At 42.7% G+C, this 19,359-nt stretch overlaps 3 protein-coding genes across 3 annotated transcripts; all 3 read left to right on the plus strand.

Moving 5' to 3' along the window:
• Positions 1–807: 807 nt before the first annotated feature.
• WBP11 (WW domain binding protein 11) lies at positions 808–11,396 on the plus strand. The gene is made up of 11 exons (XM_061361890.1): positions 808–952; positions 1,751–1,782; positions 2,425–2,518; positions 2,929–3,125; positions 4,121–4,254; positions 4,933–5,132; positions 5,957–6,151; positions 6,842–6,943; positions 7,787–8,098; positions 9,453–9,635; positions 10,284–11,396. The coding sequence occupies exons 1-11, from the start codon at positions 889–891 to the stop codon at positions 10,715–10,717; spliced, it is 1,947 nt and encodes a 648-aa protein (XP_061217874.1). The 5' UTR covers positions 808–888; the 3' UTR covers positions 10,718–11,396.
• Positions 11,397–15,202: 3,806 nt separating this feature from the next.
• On the plus strand, positions 15,203–15,670 carry LOC133216703 (histone H2A). The gene has a single exon (XM_061361682.1). It carries the CDS (start codon positions 15,203–15,205, stop codon positions 15,590–15,592), a length of 390 nt encoding a protein of 129 aa, XP_061217666.1. The 3' UTR covers positions 15,593–15,670.
• Positions 15,671–17,644: 1,974 nt separating this feature from the next.
• Positions 17,645–18,391, plus strand: LOC133216701 (histone H1). Its single transcript, XM_061361667.1, has one exon. It carries the CDS (start codon positions 17,671–17,673, stop codon positions 18,325–18,327), a length of 657 nt encoding a protein of 218 aa, XP_061217651.1. The 5' UTR covers positions 17,645–17,670; the 3' UTR covers positions 18,328–18,391.
• The last annotated feature ends 968 nt before the right edge of the window (positions 18,392–19,359 follow it).

Consider the following 19,359-nt stretch of genomic DNA (forward strand, 5'->3'; position numbering starts at 1 on the left):
TGCTGTCGTTGTGGAAGAAGGGTGCATATGGTGACTGCAGTAAGCCTGCAGAGAACTTTGGACTAAGCTTGTGAATACTTTCATTATGATTGTTATCTATTTAGATTCAGTATGGTGACTAGAAAGGTGCATTCCACCAACTTCCAAATTTCAGAGGGTGTTTTAGAGTTTTGGGTTGGGATCTGTTGAGATCTGTCCGTAAACTGAAGAAATGTCTGAAGACAGGAAATAATTCTTCCCAGAATCACCTTTTCTCCTGATCCTCATAACACAGTTCGAAATAATACTGAAGAGTCAGAAAACGTAAGAGCAGTTTTACAGCAGCAGCATATGGGGAGGAGATGACAAGAATGTCTGTAGAACACTTGCTGATGGACATGGTAGGTGCTGAGGAGAGAAATTAAGGGCAGCTTAAAAGTCTTGAAGAAGGGAGGAAATTTGTGGGAAGCATCTGAAATAGAGAAGAATGGGAAAGTAAACATTGGAGAGCTCTCATGAAAGTAAATAAAAAGCTAAATGGGCCCTTAGAGTGCACTTATAAAAAGAGAGCGTGTTTTCACTGTGCCCCTCTAATGTAAGCAAGAAGCTTCTTTGAGTCTTTGGATGTATAATAATGAACTACTTGATTAGTTTAAAATAGATATTTGGTAAAGCAGTAGTAAGCAGGTACTTAACTGTAACTAAGTACTACTCTTTAATGAATTTTGTGTAATTTTTCATGTAAATGCCTGAGCGTTTGAGGTTTTTGAGGGAGCAACCTGCTGATACAGAGAAAGAGATTTAAGAGTACTCAAGCTACTGTTGCATAGGCACTGAAACCATGTCATCTTTTCCAGGTCTCTCCCTCTTTTTAAGTATTTTTTTTGAGGCAGAAATAAAAAAGTCAAAATGGGGCGGAGATCTACATCATCCACCAAGAGTGGGAAGTTTATGAATCCCACAGATCAGGCGCGTAAGTATCAGTAAAAGCTTATGGAAATGGGGGGTAAGAGGGTCCTCAGGAGGCAGATGGAAAGCTTTCTCTGAGGATAAGGGCCTCACTTGTGAATCAGAACTGAGCTTCCCTAACTTAAAAAATATTTTCTCAGTTTTGGTGGGCTTAAAAACTCTCTGAGAAGGCTGCTTGCTTCATTCTGCTGTGTATTTATACACTGTGGTTGTCAGTGTTCAAAGGACTTTGTACTTAGCTGCTGGCTAAACTGCAAGCTGCTGCTTGGGACACAGTTAATCTGTCTGAGGCTAGAATTTGAGGAGCATGGCAAATTTTGCATGAGAGACTTGGCTAACTCTTTTTCCCTTTTAATAACATGCCAGGTGTTACCAATGCTAAGCAGATAAAAAACATCCAGACTTCATGGTGAATATGCTTTGTTTTTAATGGATACTCAAAGCTTACATATTTTCAAAGTGCATTGTCTGTTGTTAACTTCTGTTTCTGGGAAGAAATCCTTTCATGACTGCACATAACACTGACTTTTCCTGCCTGTTATTCTTTCTTTGTGTAGAAACACCCCTGCTTCTGGAGATGTGAAGGCTCCTACATCTCCTTTATTTTCTGTATAACACACATGAAATAGAAGTCTATTTTGTGCTGTATTTCTCTCTCACTGGGAAGATGAATTAAACAGTTGCAATCTTGCAGTCTTTGCAAAATGACTGAACAGTTGAGACGCAGCACTAGTCTTGAAGGAAAGGTTCTTCATGAATTTGTCTCAAGTTTTTATTTTCTTTCTTTTCCCCTCTTCTCTAGGGAAGGAAGCTCGGAAAAGGGAACTAAAGAAGGTAAATAGAAGAGATCAGGAACATTTACTTGGCATTCTGCTTACTGTGTACCATGTTTGTGATTGTGGCTGATGGATAGACTACACATGTTTTGGTTGATATCCTAAGACTGACTTTGGAATATACTGTTCAAACAAGTAGCTTAAGAAAACAGACAGAATTCTTCTTTTTAGTAATAAATAATAATCTGCTATAATATAATCTCATAATATATAATATAATAATCTCATAATCTGCTATTTTTTAACTTGTCATGACTACAGCTTTTTGAAACGTTGTAAGAACGTAGGCATTAAAAAAAAGACGAAAAACCCCCAACAAATAAACCACCCCAGACTCATGTACTTTTTTAGTGTGTTTTACTGCATACCTTTAGACACTTGTTATCTTGTTGATTGTATGTGGTTTTGAGTGAATGAATTATAGAAACGTTTGTATATGGCAAAATAGTGGGATTTAAATTCCTAGAAGTTTTAATTACCTTTGCTGCTGGCTTGTGCCATGGTTAATATTTGCAGGGCATTTTGAGGCACCTTTTTTTTCTGCAGACTGAACATACTAAGAGGGGAGTATTTGGTACAAATGTTCTTTCTCTTTTTTTTCCTGTGCTGCTTTTCTGATCTGCTTGATCTCTGATCTTAGAACAAAAAGCAGCGAATGATGGTACGAGCAGCTGTATTGAAGATGAAAGATCCAAAGCAGATTATTCGGGACATGGAAAAATTGGATGAGATGGGTAAGTGGATATACCAGGTATAGGACTTAGGTGGTGCTTTATGTAGACAACACAGTTTCATGGGATGTCTGAAAGATTACGGTAGAGTAACGTTTTTCCTTTCCTGTTAGAAGTGACAGTTTTATGAGTAATTGGGCATTGATCGTGATTTGAAGTGATGTGGTGCCATCGAAGATGACTTCTCCCTCCCTCCCTCCCCCAAGAAGATGGCTGATAAAATGCCAGTTTCTCACCACCCTCACAGTAGATAACTGCCTTATATCTAACCTGAACTTCCCTTTTTAAGCTTAAACTCATTTCCCCTTGTCCTACAGTCCCTGTACTTCCCTTTGAAGATGTTTGATTAATCACAGTTGTGCAGCAGAGTAACTAAGGAATTTTGGGGTGTTGTTTTTTCTGTCTTGGATTAGAATTTAACCCAGTACAACAGCCACAACTTAACGAAAAAGTGCTGAAAGATAAACGCAAAAAACTCCGTGAGACTTTTGAGCGTATCTTGCGGCTCTACGAGAAGGAAAATCCTGACATCTACAAAGAACTGCGCAAGTTGGAAGTAGAGTATGAGCAGAAGAGATCACAACTTAGCCAGTATTTTGATGCTGTCAAGGTAATGCTTGTTATATTTCAGCCTTTTAACTGTGGTAGTGTATACTCCATCTGTTTCTTAGGTGCAAACATTACAAAGGATAAACTTTTATAGTATAAGACCAGACTATATGTTATGTGGCTCATATTAACTACTTACTTGCATAGCATTTCCAGTAAGGGCAGCATGGGGGTAGTGAAGTCTGAGTTTGTGTCTGATATACTGATTTCATTCAACATGATATACTGATTTCATTCAACATGAAATCATGGGGGAAAAGATTTTTTGCTAAAAATAAATCATGTTAGAATTTGTTTTCCATATTAGAGAGCCAGGCTGTGAGTGTGCAGTTGATATTTCTGTGAATTTCTGTGAAGGCTGTTGCTGGAATTAATGAGAATTTTTGGCACTCCTTTAAAGAGCTTTATTTGATGCTCTTCCCTACCATATTGGAGAACATAATGTTGCCCAAGTGCAAATATCTGTGAAACTTTTTTTAATTAAAAATTTTTTTCCCCTTTAGAATATGCAGCAGCCTGTAACTCGTGCATTCTGGATACTTAAAAAATACAGGCATAGAATCATAGAATGGTTTGAGTTGGAAAGGACCTTAAGATCATGTAGTTCCAAGTGCTTTGCCATGGACAGGGGCACCTCACACTAGACCATGTTGCCTAAGGCTCTGTCCAACCTGTCTGTGTCTACAGCCTCTTTGCTTTGGAAACTGAAGGTCTAAAGAGAGATGGAAGCTTGTCTGGGTTTTGACTGAAGTACTAAAGCCTTTCATAGGTGCACTTCATGTGTTTTGTTTTGTGTTGAAAGCTTTTATTGTTGACATCTTCCTGAATGTCTGTTTTTTAGGCCGTGTTTTCTTGCAGCAAGCCACAAAAGAAGTCTTTGGCAAGTGATAGCAAGTCCCATGTGTTCTGTACTCTGAATGGTAATGAGATTGTGCAGGAGCTTCTGTGGGAGTAATCCGTTGTTTCTTTTTTTCTTCTCCTTTCCCCCCTGCCCAGAATGCTCAGCATGTAGAAGTGGAAAGTATTCCCTTACCAGATATGCCGCATGCTCCCTCCAACATCCTCATCCAGGACATTCCCCTTCCAGGGGCCCAACCACCTTCTATCCTCAAGAAGACATCAGCGTATGGGTAAGTGGAGAAAGAAACTTGGAGAGGAAGTGAAAAATGAGCACTCTTATTACTGGGGAGGGACTATGGGTAGACGCAGAGGTAATATTGACTAGCAGAAACTGGGAATTATGTGTGAGTTAATTGTACTTTCTTTTAACCAAAACCCTTTTTAATCTTTCCCTACTGTTACAGGGTTTTGTTTAAATTGCTTTGAGTAATAATCTATTGTCTTTCTGTATATCAGTAAAACTTAGAGCTCTGCCACTTTTATCATAGATGCCCCTTAAACTGGCATACCTTATGTATTCTTTTGTCTTGATAGTATATGCAGTTTAATTTCCTAGTTTACTTGTCTCTCATTCTACAGCTAGGTCTTTTTATTTCTCTCTGAATAGTCTTCTGTTTTCACCGACTTTGTGATTACTTCATTTGGCTTCTGTGGTGGGATTCCTTAGATTCCAAAAAACCTTAAGAGGGTTTTTTGCCATCTGAGAAGCTTGCTTTTGGCTGATATTCTGCAGTCATGTCTTTGTATGAGGTTGTAAACTCCTTGGGACAGATCTGTAAATGTTCCTATGTCTTTTTAGAAGGCTGCTGTGTAAGCAATGATGAAAGAAGGCTAAAGAATTCTATTAAGCGTATGTTTGCTTTCATTTCTTTCTCTTCCTATATCTCTGTTTCCTTCCTTATTTCCAGACCACCAGTTCGGTCCATTTCTGTACTTCCTCCTCCTGGGCTTGGTGTTCCACGTTTACCTCCAGGGAGAAAGCCCCCTGGACCTCCACCAGGCCCACCACCACCTCAGGTCCTCCAGATGTATGGCCGTAAAGTGGGTTTCACCTTGGAGATGGCTCCTCGAAGGCGAGAAGAGGAGATTTCTTACAGTTCTGAAGCAGGTAAGAACTTCCCTGCCCTAGATTTTGCTTGATCTGTCCGTTCTCATACAGATAGTACTGCTGTGAATGTAGTGTGCCCTACACAAGTTATTCTCTGGGCAGCATGGGTGTTAATGCTACTTGAAGGACTTAAGTGATTGGACCTCTGAGCTGATCCTGGTATTCTGCAATTTTATCAGCTATATTTTTAAATATTGAAGCTTCTAATTACAGCTTTCTGATGTAGTCTTAACAGTGCTGAAACATTGGACCTATTAATCCCTTAAACTTAACTAGTCTCAAAGAAGTCTTCCTATTACCCCTTCTAAAACAGAAAAAAAAAAAAAAAAGCCCACCAAAAAAAACCCCCAAAACCAAACAAACCCAACTGAAGCCAAAATCCACGACAAACCAGCACCACAACGAGAAAAGCCCCAGCCAACCCTGGGTACGCATTTTCTAGGTGAAACTAGGTCTTCCTTTTCACAGTTGCTGTGCCATCTCTAGGAACTTTAGCAAATGGGTAAATCAGCTTTATTGCACACCAGAAAACATCCAAGTGTTTCAGTGGTGGGTGATTGCAACTCATTTGTTTGTTCCAGTTGAGCAGATGGGAGCTGCCTTCGCTTGTTTGCTATGCAAATTAACCAGCTGCTTAATAGAAAATATTACAAATAGACTCTCCCAAAACATTCTTTAAGAATATGAGCTAAACAGCAAAGAGCTGGCAATATGTCCATGCTGTTGCTAGGAGAATTTGTCTAACTGTAGACATACAAAATATTCAGTCTTTCACACCAGTGTATTTAGAGTTTGTGCATTTCCTAATACTTTGCTTCCCACAGGACAGCGAGGGCATGATGACGACATGTCCAGTACTAGTGAAGATGAAGGTTATCCTGAGGATATGGATCAGGACAAGCATGATGACAGTAGTGACGATAGTGACAGTGACAGGTCAGATGCAGACAGCGATGGCGAGGACTTCCTGCATCGTGATAATGACAAGGAGAGGGAAGGTGGTGAGGAAAAGAAATCAGGTATGATATGGGAAGTTATAGATTGGGTTTTGATTTTTCAGAAGATCAACACTATTTAACAGAGTTTGTGTCTGTTTTCCTGGCTGAGGGGAGGAAAGTTAATTTGTTTTGCTGTATGACTCTGCTCTAACTTGTCTGAATTTCAGCTGAAGAAATTTCATTAACAAACAGATCAGAAGGAAACTATCTAGAAGTGAAGCATCTTTCATGTGGATCTGCTTTCTTAACAGTTGAGTTAGTTTAATAAGACATGTTTCATCTGAAGCGTTGAGTTGTCAGGGTATGTTACAGAAAATTAAGGCTCAGTGTAAAATATATGCACTTTTTGGTCACTTGAGCAACTAAGAACTATGTTTCGTACCACTGATTCTTTTGGATAATTTTTTTTTCTTCATTACTTGGGGAAGACCAATTGATGGATGACAGTGAATTAGCAAAACTTTAAATAAGCAATAACACCAGTATATTAACCCTTATGCAAGGAGCAGCATTACACTAATTAGAATGATATATTAGCCACAGAATCACAGAATGGTTGGGGTTGGAGAGGACCTTAAGATCATCTAGTTCCAACCCCCCTGCAATGAGCAGGTACCATAGTAGGTAGATTAAATGTTACCTGATTTCTGTTATTTTCTTCCCAGCTCCCACCACTCTTGCCCATGCTTTGCTTTGCTTTGCTTTCTCCAGGTCACAGCGTGCGGTTTGCAGACATGCCTGGGAAGTCACGAAAAAAGAAAAAGAACATGAAAGAATTGACTCCACTCCAGGCCATGATGTTACGAATGGCAGGTGAGTGAGATGGATATGTGAAGATATGGCATTAGGCTTCCAGTTAATGTTTTTCTGGTAAGCTTATTAGGTTTCAACAGGTTTTATTTTATAGAGTAAATATTTTACTGTAATAAACTGTGGTTAGATATTGTTGGTAGGGGTTTTTATTAATTTTAGTCTAGTAGTGTGTCTTTTTTGCATGCAGTTGAAGTTACAGTAGCAACCTATATGGATTTTTTTTTTTTTTTAGGTATTGGTTTTTTGTTTGGGTGGTTTTTTTGTTTTTTTGTTTTTTTTTTCTTTTAAAGTTTACCTTTCTTAACTTTGAAACAATTGTTTTGTTTGAATATGAGTGAAAAAGAAAGGATGTGATTGGCTCTGGGCTCAGCCTGTAACCTGAAAGGATTTGTAGTCTTTAAAAAGATCCTTCTTCAGAAATAAGCTAACCAAGAGTGAAGTTTTTTTTTTTTTCTTTCTTTTGTCTGACTGTTTTAGACACCCCAGTATCTTTCAAAGGTGCTGGAGTTTCTTGGACATGGGGACTATGTTTATTTTGATGTTGTGCCCCCATATGCCCTGCTACCTGTGCAAGCTGCCACCAACCATAGGTCACATAGTCGCAGTTCACGTTGGTAGTAGAAGTTTCTGCTCCCACAGGAACACGCAGTCACAGAACTGTGACTTTTATATTATTGTATTTTAATTTTCTGTTTAAATACGCTCAGTTCTTTTTGTTGAGAAATACCTTACTCAATGGTCTTTCTTGTTTGTTTTTTTTTTTATTTTGCATGCTCAGTTTCTGTGGTGTTTCACAAAGATATTACCTGTGGATGGATTTTACAAGCATGTCTCCATTTCCAGGACAGGAAATTCCAGAAGAAGGGAGAGAAGTGGAGGAATATTCAGAAGAAGAGGAGGAAGAGGAAGAGGACTCGGATTCTGAAGAGGCATCACAACAGCAACAGCAACAACTCAGTGAGGAAGCTCTTACAGAGACCGGGTCGTCTACTGCAGCCTCCCAGACACAACAGCAGCAACCACCTCCCCAGCCTGTTCCTCCATCTCAGATACAGGCACCTCCTATGCCTGGGCCACCTCCACTAGGCCCACCTCCTGCCCCTCCACTGAGGCCCCCAGGCCCACCCACTGGCCTTCCTCCTGGCCCTCCACCAGGTAAACACTTGATGTACTCTGGTTTGAATTGTGCAGGCACTTGGTACTACAGAATCTATCAGTTTGGGAGTTTTGAAGCTGTAGAATGTGTTGCAGACAGGGTACAGAAGCCCCCTGTGGTAGTTGATGAGACCTGTGTGATCTCTTCTGTGGTCAATCTGTTGTTGCTGTACTGTGCTTTTGAGGCATCAGACCTCTGTTGCTGTAGTCAGCCTGGTGGGCATTGTTACAGTTTGTTAGCTGTAACACTGACAGGAGGCAGTAGTTGCAACATGAATAGTATTGGAATGTGAAGCATAAGGCCTGGTGCTATGTGCCCCTCCAGTGTAGGGTGGATTTCCTTTATTGATTTCTTTCCTTCTTGTGTTGATCTCCCCACATCCCACTGAGTGAGGCATGATGAAAGAGGTTTGGGAACCACTGCCTAGCTCTAGGTTTTGGTGTAGATTTCTTTTTTTTTAATGTAAGCTAGAGTGTGAAGGCTTCTGCTACTCTACCACATGAATGTATTTCCCTCTTATTAGGGAAGATATCCTCAAATGAAGTAAGTACTACATTTGAATTCACAGCAATGTTGGGCTGCCTAGAGACTATTAATAATAAGACTAATTGGTACCATTTTCTTTTATAGTGCATGATTTTTTGAGGGGAAGCACTCGAGTTTCTTTGATCTGGAGAAAGTTGATTTTCTGGAAGTTGATGGGGTTGCTGTATAGCTGAACTGAGTAACAGTGGCAGGTTGCTTTGTAGTTGAAGTATATAAATATATTGCTTGTTCTTAAATTGCAAACATCAATAGTTGGGCTATAGTGAGGAGTATTATATACCACAATTTTAATGTATTCTGCTCTATGTGGGCACATTAGTAGCATGATTTTCTGGGTTGGGGGGCAGGCAAATTTTGCTTTCCAAAGTTTGTCTTCCTTGCTGCTCCATTTCTGATACTTCCTACAGGGGGAAGCACAAATCAGTTACTTTCAATAGTGCAAAACTACTTTAAAAGCCAGAAGGGCAATTAAATGCCAGCATGAAAAGTTTTTAGCTGTTAAAATTCTGACAGCATTGGCTCAGTAGCTGTTCTCAGCTATTGATTCATTACATGGAGAGGAGCTCTCTTTTCAGAGGGAAAAGATACTTCCACTTGATTATTATAATGAAGCTTTACTCTTAACTTTACATCTGCTGCCTCTTTTTGAGATATTCAGAAGACCTATTTAATCTGGTGGCTGGATAGTTCTAGAGCAGATTTCAAGTTACTTTTGAAGATCTTCAATATTAGCTGATGGGATAGTTGCTGTTTTTGGGGTTCTTTTTAACCATAAACTGAGTTTCTCTTTTCTATGCATGTTTCCAGGAGCTCCTCCATTCCTGAGACCTCCTGGCTTACCAGGACTGCGTGGACCTTTACCTCGACTTCTACCACCAGGCCCTCCACCTGGACGACCACCAGGCCCTCCACCAGGTCCCCCACCAGGCCTGCCCCCAGGTCCTCCTCCACGTGGTCCCCCCCCTCGTCTTCCCCCTCCAGCCCCACCAGGTAAAGTGTTCTGTGTACTTCAACACAAGTCTCTTCTAGCTTTATTTTCCCAGTTTTTACTGTGGTGACTGAGTCAGTAAATATAATTGGTTAATGGTTTGTCTTTGTGTGAGTGGGTTGTGCTATGTGCTATTACATTTTTCTGTGCAATGCCAGCAAGTAATTCTATACTTCTGTGTGTAGTTTGGTAGTAAGAAACATGCCCTCAAAAAGGGAATTTTGGATTTCAAGCTTCTGCTGGAGTGTTTCTGAATAACCCCTGGATGGTATAATTCACTTAATGAGTTGGAGATAGGGATATTTATTTTTTTGTGCCTGGTCAGAGACATTTCTGATGAGTCTGAAATTCCAGTGGGATGGATCATCAAGAAACTTTATTTTTCAGGTTTTAACTTTAAAATTTGAAAGGGAGCAATACACAGGCTCCTGTAGCTGTTGAAATTTGAGGAGCAGGAGCATTTTTAACCCAGCGTTGGTGCAGGGTTGAAAACTTTTTTTAAGCCAGTGCTAACTGCTTCTTGTTGGGGGTGTTTTGTTCCCATTTTGTTTTTCCTTCTTGGCTTCCAGAGCCTGTGGAATTCTTTTTAGTCAAACATTTTTAAGACATCCAGGTGTGGAGTCAGCTCATACTTTCTTTTCTTCTTACAGGTATCCCTCCTCCTCGTCCAGGCATGTTACGGCCACCTCTGGTGCCTCCCTTAGGACCTGCCCCGCCTGGGCTCTTTCCACCAGCTCCTATTCCAAATCCTGGGGTTCTGAGTGCCCCACCCAGCTTGATTCAGCGCCCCAAGGTGGATGACACCAGTGCAGCCACCATTGAGAAGAAAGCTACGGCCACTATCAGTGCCAAGCCGCAGATCACTAACCCCAAGGCTGAGATCACTCGCTTTGTGCCCACTGCCTTGCGAGTGCGTCGGGAGAATAAAGGGGCTTCGGCTGCCTCCCAGAGAAAACAGGATGATGAGCCTGCTCTTCCATTAACCAAAGCTGCCCCTAAGGCTGGATCATCTGCCCCGATCTCTGTACAGACAAAGGATGATGTGTATGAAGCCTTCATGAAGGAAATGGAGGGTCTCCTGTGACATGTTGTAGTCCTACTTGGCTTTCCTGCCCCTCTGAACACAGATCAGACCAGGAAGGAGAAGGAAAACTTCTCCTTCAAGCAATGAAAGGGCTAACATTACAGGGAATATTTGCCTGTTAATAGTTACCCATAGGTTAACTTGCCAGTATGCTCTGGACAGAGACCGCTGCAGATGAGGTGTGGCTGGGGACCTCCTTTCAGGAGCTAGCATGTCCAGTTGGTGGAAGGAAATCACAGTAAAGGTGGTGATGCTGCTTCCTTTAAGTCCTCCCCCTTCCTTGGAGGGGAATAATGGCCCTCTGGGGAGGGAGGTGTGGGAGTAGGGGGTTACTATGCTCTGCCTGAACCCTTTCACATCCTGAATGCTCTGGTGAGGGTAGTGAAACAGGTTTTTAAAGAGACAGGAAAGTGTTAGCAGCATTTCATACACATATGGTTGTCCAGTTTTTATTTTCTGTACTGTTCCTTTCTGTAAATATTTTATAATCCTGTTTTTTAGTTGCAGTGAGATTGATCAATCATCTTTCTTCCAGGGCAGTCAGGGAGGTAACTTGTTGCATATACTGTACACTGGAATTTTGCACCCTATCCCCTTTATGGTCATCTTGATGGCTTTCATCAGCTGGGGAGACTTCATTTTGTCTTCTGAAAGACAATAAATGTTCAGTGTATTAAAATACTGTTTTCGTTGTGATTTGTTTAAAGCTAGCATGTGAATGGAAATGGGGGGAGGTTCTTTGCTGGCCTTGGGGGAAGATAGAGGAATTCTGAACCTCAGAAAAGAAAAGCAGTAGCTGCATTATAAATAATAGATGCAAATATGCAAAGTTTTGTCTGGAACACTGAATTTGAGCACAAAACGTACTAGTAGTGTCATAAGTATGATACAGCATAGAAGAAATTGAGAAAGCTCTGCATTGTTCCTGCTGAAGAACTTGAGAGATTCTTAACATTTTCAAGAGTGAGACCTCTAACGTACCAATTTCTAGATGAATATTTCTGGATTTGCGGAGTTTTAGATTTTTAATGAAGGGAGTTTATACCAAGCAGCCAGACCAACAGATACCTTAAACAATACCTTTAGTTGGCTGTCTCAGACTTAGCTGAGTACTCACTGTTTTGAAGTTAAATGTGTTTTGAGGAAACAGAATTATTATCTACCTGAACTTACACTTGAAAATTTCAAATCTGTTTTTCATTAATTCTGAACGCAAACAGGTTTGTATAACAGTTCTTTCTCTGATTCAGGCGTTAATTGCACTTGTGTTAGTAGTATCATAAATCTTTAGCTATATTTCTTTATATTTCAGCTTTTTTTTCTTTTAAGACATTTTTGTCTTCAAGTGAAACATGTGAATGGTGATTTTTTGGAGAAGGAGCGTCATTGTGGTACTTCTGAGCCTTGGTTTATTTATGTTCCTTTTGCCATATTCTCACATAGCTGAGCCACCTTTTCTTGTGTTGGGATAGAGAGAACACGTGTGTGTGTGTGTGTTTTTACCTATCGTTTTCAGATGGAGACAAATGGATTTGAATTTGCTACAACTTTAAAATGGCTAAAAATATGAACTGTGGTGCAGAAGGACTGTACATATCAGAAAGGGCATTTCCTTATCCTGTCTGGGCTGAAAGGTGAAGGGGGGGTGTAAAACAGGTGAGTGGTTACTGGTAGACCTCTAAGATGCCTTTAAGGGGTTGTGGAGAAGGGAGGTGTATGAGAGAGTAGTCCTGGAATAGGCTTTGTGGCCACATGGAAGAGCTGGATTTGACAATGAAACAGCTGGATTTGGGTTTTGTTTTGTTTTTAATGGAAAGAATCCAAGGCCAGGGTGCCCACTGTCTTCTGTGGCTCTTGTACAGGAGGCTTCTCACATTCTGTTGTGGTTTTGGATGAATACATGAAGTTGGGAGCTGTATGGCTACCTGTGATTATGTGTGTAGAAAAGTTGCATGTGGGGCTGATAACTCATCTGAATCACCAGAGCTGTGGTTTCTCTTCAGCTATGCCCATGTGGGTGATTTATTTTTATTTTTTTTCTTTCTTGCCTTTGATACAGTTCTAAGTGGAAGGAGCACAAAGATGTAAGATCTTCCTGTCCCTTTTATCAAAGCAATGCGATGTGTGGATGCCCTGACTTCAATTTGTGCACTCAGGTGCTGAACACAATCAGTTCTGGAATGTATTTATTGCAGTCACAGCAAGAAGTGAAATGATTGCCTGTATAGACAGGAAACACAATGCTTAAGAGTAGCTACTTGTGATGCTCAGAAGCAGGCAAAAACTTCTGTGCTGCCAACTCACCTAACTGTGCAACTTCCTCCTCCTCTTCCTATGAATCACAGGCAGCTTTTTCCCAATTAGGACATAGTCCTGCAGTCCTATTTGGACTAAAATCTATGGGACTGCTGGGCTACATTTTTATGGACTGTCAAAATTTTTACTATTTCATTTTTCTTTCAAGAAATTAATGGAGTCTTTAAAGCCAGTGCTCACCTGCCAGTGGCTTTGCTCTGAGCGGAGCCATAATCTAAGACTAAAGGGAGAGAGGAACAGCAGCGGTGCCCATCTTCTGTGTGACAACTTGGTGACCAAACCACATGCTCACAAGGTGACAGATCTGAGCTCTAAATATGCCTGAAAATCAGTGGAGGTAGATTTACATCATTACAGGTGTTGAGATTCTAACCTTACAACTGAGAATTCAAACTGTGCTGATTAGCGCAAGCTGAGGAAATGGCTTATCCATCTTAGGGCATACAACTTGGTGAAGTAAATGTCTGGTTCTTCATCATCCACATGAATGATGTGCCATGGCAGAAACACCAAATCCATCTTGAAAGACTGCTGCCAACCTTTTCTCCCCCAGCATCAGAAATTATGACAAAGAGTTTTCATAGCTAAACTGGCAATACTTGCAATATCAAGATTATTTTTTTCCATTTATCCATGCATTATTAAAAGTGTGACAGTACTTTGTGTGCACTATGACATGTTTATTTTTCCTTGTTTATAATCCTGAACAGTTTAGACCAGAATTCCTATTACTGTACCCTTCTGGAAAGAAGGATGTGACTCTTTCTTGCTCTGTGGGGCATAGTTTAGATGAAATGTTTTTTGTTTGTTTGATTGCTTTGGGTGGGTTTCATTTTGTTTGTGTGTTTGTTTGGGGTTTTGGGTGTGGTTTTGTTTTTTTTCCTTGGTTGTTTGGGTTTTTTGGTTTTGTGGGTTGTTTTATTTTGTTTGGGGTTTTTTTTGGTGGTTTTTCTTCTTTTTTTTTTTCTTTGCTAGGCCATCATGAATGGCTGTGTAGCAGTCATATCTCTGTCTTTCCCTGAACCATGCCAGTGTTCATATCCAAGGGTAACCAAGCATAGTCTGGCACACACACTGCTCCCTTCACTGTAATTTTATGATACCCATGTAATGGGACCTGGGATGCATTATAAAAAAGAACCATGAGTTACAGTCCAAAAGCATCAGTGAATGAAGAAGGGAACAAAAGAAGTCACAGAACTGGAATTTAGGGAACAGGGCAGAATGGAGGAAAAGACTGCTGTGCAACACTGGGGTAGCAAAATGATGTGGCATAGTCCAGCGTGCAGACTCCTTCATTGCTTGGAACAAGGATAGTATCTGCCATTGCTCAAAATACAGAAGAAGAGGAAAAGATGTCAGGGACTAAAGAGAAACTGGGTAATTCGAGTAAAGGAAAAAAAACCAAACAGGAATCCTGGTGTAAAATAGGGACAGATATACCAAATATTTGATCTTAAAGTCACTTCAGCTTATTTGTATAGTGGAGTATTCTCCAGTTTGAGTAATTTCTAGTGTTCTGCAGAATGGCCCTGAAAATAATACTGTATTAGTTTAATTGCAGTAACAGTTGAGTAATTTTATCCTGGAGCAGAGAAAATTCCTGTTATGTGTTCCTGCCTGGTTTCTGCAGATATCAGTAGTGCTAGGCTGCAAATGTGCCTACTGATACAAGCATTTCTTCATGATAATAAATAATCCTGTAGTAGCATTTTTTAGGTTCTAAATACAGGGTTCTAAGACAACAGCAATGGCACTAGCAAGGGGCTCCCCCTGTTCCTGGGGGTCAGCTCCTCAGGCATACGTTTCCCTGTAAGATGAATTCCTGGGTCACTGCTAGGGGTCAGAGGTGGCTGCCGTACGCGGAACCGGAGCTTGCACCCACCCCGCCGCTACTCCAGAAGCACCCCTCCAGGGCCCCCCCCAATCCCCTCCCTTCATTTGCTGGAGGGCGGGGGTAACACGGCGGGGAGGGCCGCTCTCTGATTGGGTGGATTTGGATCCGCAGCGCCATTGGTAGTAGCCAGAGGGAGCGTGTGGCAACCAATGAGAAAGCAGGCCCGGGCGCCCGGGGAAGGTATAAAAGAGGCCGGGCGCGGAAAAGGGGGGCCATAACAAGTGGTGTTTCGTGTCAGTTCAGCTGGAAGCAGCGGAGGAGAGCTAAGAGTGATGTCTGGGCGTGGAAAGCAAGGCGGGAAGGCGCGTGCCAAGGCTAAGTCACGATCGTCGCGAGCTGGCTTGCAGTTCCCTGTGGGCCGCGTTCACCGTTTACTGCGGAAGGGCAACTACGCGGAACGGGTGGGCGCCGGCGCCCCCGTGTACCTGGCAGCCGTACTGGAGTACCTGACGGCTGAGATCCTGGAGCTGGCGGGCAACGCAGCTCGTGACAACAAGAAGACTCGCATCATCCCGCGGCACCTGCAGCTCGCCATCCGCAACGACGAGGAGCTCAACAAGCTGCTGGGCAAGGTGACGATCGCGCAGGGTGGTGTGCTGCCCAATATTCAGGCTGTGCTGCTGCCCAAGAAGACCGACAGCCATAAGGCAAAAAGCAAGTAAAAACTGAGGAAGGCTCCCACTTCAAAAGTTAACACAAAGGCTCTTTTTAGAGCCACCCACTTTCTCATAAAAGGAGCTGTACATTCTAACTAAAAAAACAAACCCACACAAACACCCCCAAATTTGTAAAGTCCAAGTTCTTGAAAATTCGATTTTTCAATTTAGAACAAAACCTGTTGTAACATTAATTCAGTAAAATGGAACATGTTAATTGCTGGTAAACACTAAAAATAAGATTCCATGTGGAATGAATTGTTTTGCTCTCGGGGACAAAGTCCCAAAGTTGATGTTGCAAGGAAATTGCCCCCCCCCCCGGCCTTGTCCTTTCTGAGGCTGGGTGGAATTGAAGTAACTCACCAACATCTTTAAAAGCCTTCTAATAACTCTTTGACCTACAGGTTTTCATACCAACAGGCATTCTGAATTAGTAATTTTTCATACAGTTTTCTCACAGCTCTGCCTGAGCTGCTGAAACTGAAATCTGAGTGGGTTTTGGAATAATTGGCAATTTTGGGATGGGCAATTTGAGGTAAACAGGACTGTTCCCAGTTCTGATTCTACCTTACCTATAGTGCTGAACACCACCATACAGATGTTAAAATAGAAACAGAAAATTGGTGATTATAGGTCAACAAACATGTTTTAATAATGATCGATTTGAAGACTTTTAATCATAACACCATGCAACATTTTAGTACCACTGACAGTCACAATGCCAAGAGGTAACAAGCAGTTTACAGGCCTATGGCAAAACAAAGGGTTGTAGGCAATAAGGAAAATATCAGGGGATATTCCTTTCAACTCTCTGTACTTTGAAAAATAAGATACTTTTAGTTTTAACCTGTTTACATGTGGTCTTGGTAAAGTGCAGGGGAGGACTTCCCCCTCTTGCTCACAGCCAGCTGTTTCAGCACAGCACGTATGTTAGCCTTATATATTGTTTTCATATTACTCCCAGTGCAGGAATCTGTCATTGAAGAGTATATATATAAAAAAAAACAACAAACAAACAAACAAAAAAATAAAACCCCACAACAAAAGCAAAAGCAAAACCAAAACATCACCAAATATTTCACAATCTGCCACAAAAGTGGAGTCCAAGACGATAACGGGAGCGAGTTTTGTTGTGCAGAAGTTGGGAAACACTCAGCTGCAGTCGTGTCTCCTGAGATAATGTTGACTCAGATTTTTCACCAATCAAGCAGTGTCAGAAAAGAAACCACCGCCAAATCATGAAGTGACAGGGTGCTGATTATAATTATTAACAAAACCTGTCCGTGTTAAGCTCTTCTGTCACCTAATTTATTAGGAAAATAAATATTTTAGTAGCAGAGCATTCGGGAATGGTGCCTGCATTGTGTGCACACTGAGCAAGACAGCACAGGCTGCTATGCTGTAAAAAAGTCATTCCCTTCTAGGATACAAACAGCCCCTCACCGAACGTTCACCTCCTTCTTGCCCTGCTGCATCATGCACTAATTGGATTTATTTAAATTATTTTGAAAGGGGTAAAGGATTTGGGACAAAGGAGCTAATTTCTAATCCATATTCAGTGCTCAAGATGAACCTGTGTTACTTCCTCCTCTTTGAAACCAATTTGTGCTTAAAATATCCGTTCAAATGTCCTGTTTTCAGTTCAGATTAAGAGAAGACCCTTTAAAGAATAACAATTAATTACTTTGGAAGTTTAGGTGACCACTTCGCGGCTTTTATTTAGAAGGAAAAACAAAAGTTTCTGCCTCCCGAGGTCTCTCCGGGTCCAGGACTCGGGGTTTATCGCCTCTTTTTTAACTCACCCGTTGCCTCTCCGAAGAGAAACTTCGCCGAGGGGAACAACAGTCTTTCTTTTCCACGGTGCTGCGAACCGAGGGGGGTGCATGACCGAAATTTGGATAAAACCCGGCTTTTTTGCCTCCTAAGAAACACAAAATGAGAGGGGAGACGGGAGCTTTCCGCCGGGCGGCGGGGCGGGCACTTCAGAGCACCAATCACCGCGCAGCCCCTCCCTATAAATATGAGGCCTCGGACCCGCTTCAGGCCCAGTGGTTTCCCCCGATCCGTGGACGACTGCTGCAGCCATGTCGGAGACCGCGCCCGTCGCCGCCCCCGCTGTGTCTGCTCCTGGTGCTAAGGCCGCCGCCAAGAAGTCGAAGAAGGCGGCGGGCGGCTCCAAAGCCCGGAAGCCCGCGGGCCCCAGCGTCACCGAGCTGATCACCAAGGCTGTGTCCGCCTCCAAGGAACGCAAGGGGCTCTCCCTCGCCGCGCTCAAGAAGGCGCTGGCCGCTGGTGGCTACGATGTAGAGAAGAACAACAGCCGCATCAAGCTGGGGCTCAAAAGCCTCGTCAACAAAGGTACCCTGGTGCAGACTAAGGGCACCGGTGCTTCTGGTTCTTTTAAGCTCAATAAGAAACCAGGCGAGACAAAGGAGAAAGCAACTAAGAAAAAGCCGGCAGCCAAGCCCAAGAAGCCGGCAGCCAAGAAGCCCGCCAGCGCTGCCAAGAAGCCCAAGAAAGCTGTAGCAGTGAAGAAAAGTCCCAAAAAAGCGAAGAAGCCGGTGGCTGCTGCTGCCAAGAAAGCTACTAAAAGTCCTAAGAAGGCTGCCAAAGCAGGTCGCCCGAAGAAAGCAGCAAAGAGTCCGGCTAAAACCAAGGCGGTGAAGCCCAAAGCAGCCAAACCTAAAGCAGCCAAGCCCAAAGCTGCCAAGGCAAAGAAGGCGGCGCCCAAAAAGAAGTAAAAAGACTGAGAAATAATAGTCTACTCATTTAAATAAACCCAAAGGCTCTTTTAAGAGCCACCCACTTGAACTTAAAAAGAGCTGTAACGCTACAGTAATCGCAGCAGCGCGACCAAATCTTGAAAAGGGGAACGGTACAGTAATCGCAGCAGCACAACCAAATCTTGAAAAGGGGTTGGCAGGGGTTTATACTAGATTAAGAAAGTTACCGTTTCCGAAAGGCGGGCGGCCTGCGCAGCCTGCATGGGAGACCAGAGCTAACTTGAAAAGGAAGTCTTGCTTCCTACGTACAATTCAGGAGCCCGGCGAGCGCTAAGCGCTCCGCCCTCCCGGAGTTCAACGAGGCCGGCACCAGCCCTAGCTCACGGCCCTCCGCTGCGGAGCCGGGGGAAGGCTTAAGTGTCCCGCGCGGGGACGGGATTGGTCCCTTTTGCCCACTCGGCCAAACCCCGTTGATGTCAAGCCCCGCCTCTTAAGGCGGTGACCCCACACGCACACTTCCCCCATGCTCGGTTACGCGCGGCGCCGCACGGGCCGCCTTCCTGGGGGCTCTGTGGCAAAACGGGATAGATAAGGGATATGGAAAACGCGTGCGTAGTGCTCCCGTTCTGCTTTCACCCTACAGTTTCTGCGGGCAAAGCTGCACTTTCACAGTGAGTGCGGCGGGACAGTCGAACGCAGCTGTCTGACCCCAAGTCTCTGCACATCACTGACAGCCCCGGCTTCACGCCGATTCACAGTGAATTAACTCCTGCACACATTTGGCCATCGCTGTTTTAAACCGGAAAACCTTTCGTAAAGAAAAATTCTACTTAATCAAGTATGGCAGCTACCTCACTGGAAAAAGAGAGTATTGCGGGGGAAAGGGGATGTGTGTGGGGGCAATGGTGGAGAGGGAGAATTAGACCCGCGCTTAAAACATACTTAAAGTGAAACCAAGCTACAAACGCACCTGGAAGACTTGGTTTCAAAAGATTTATTATTCACTGAAAGAGACAGAAATAGTTTTTAATTATTATTTTACAGGCATAG

This window comes from Neopsephotus bourkii, unplaced genomic scaffold (genome assembly GCF_033783945.1).
Source record: "Neopsephotus bourkii isolate Nb327-2 ecotype Australia unplaced genomic scaffold, CSIRO-AGI_Nbou_v1 NB_107, whole genome shotgun sequence".
In the NCBI taxonomy this organism is placed as follows: domain Eukaryota; kingdom Metazoa; phylum Chordata; class Aves; order Psittaciformes; family Psittacidae; genus Neopsephotus; species Neopsephotus bourkii.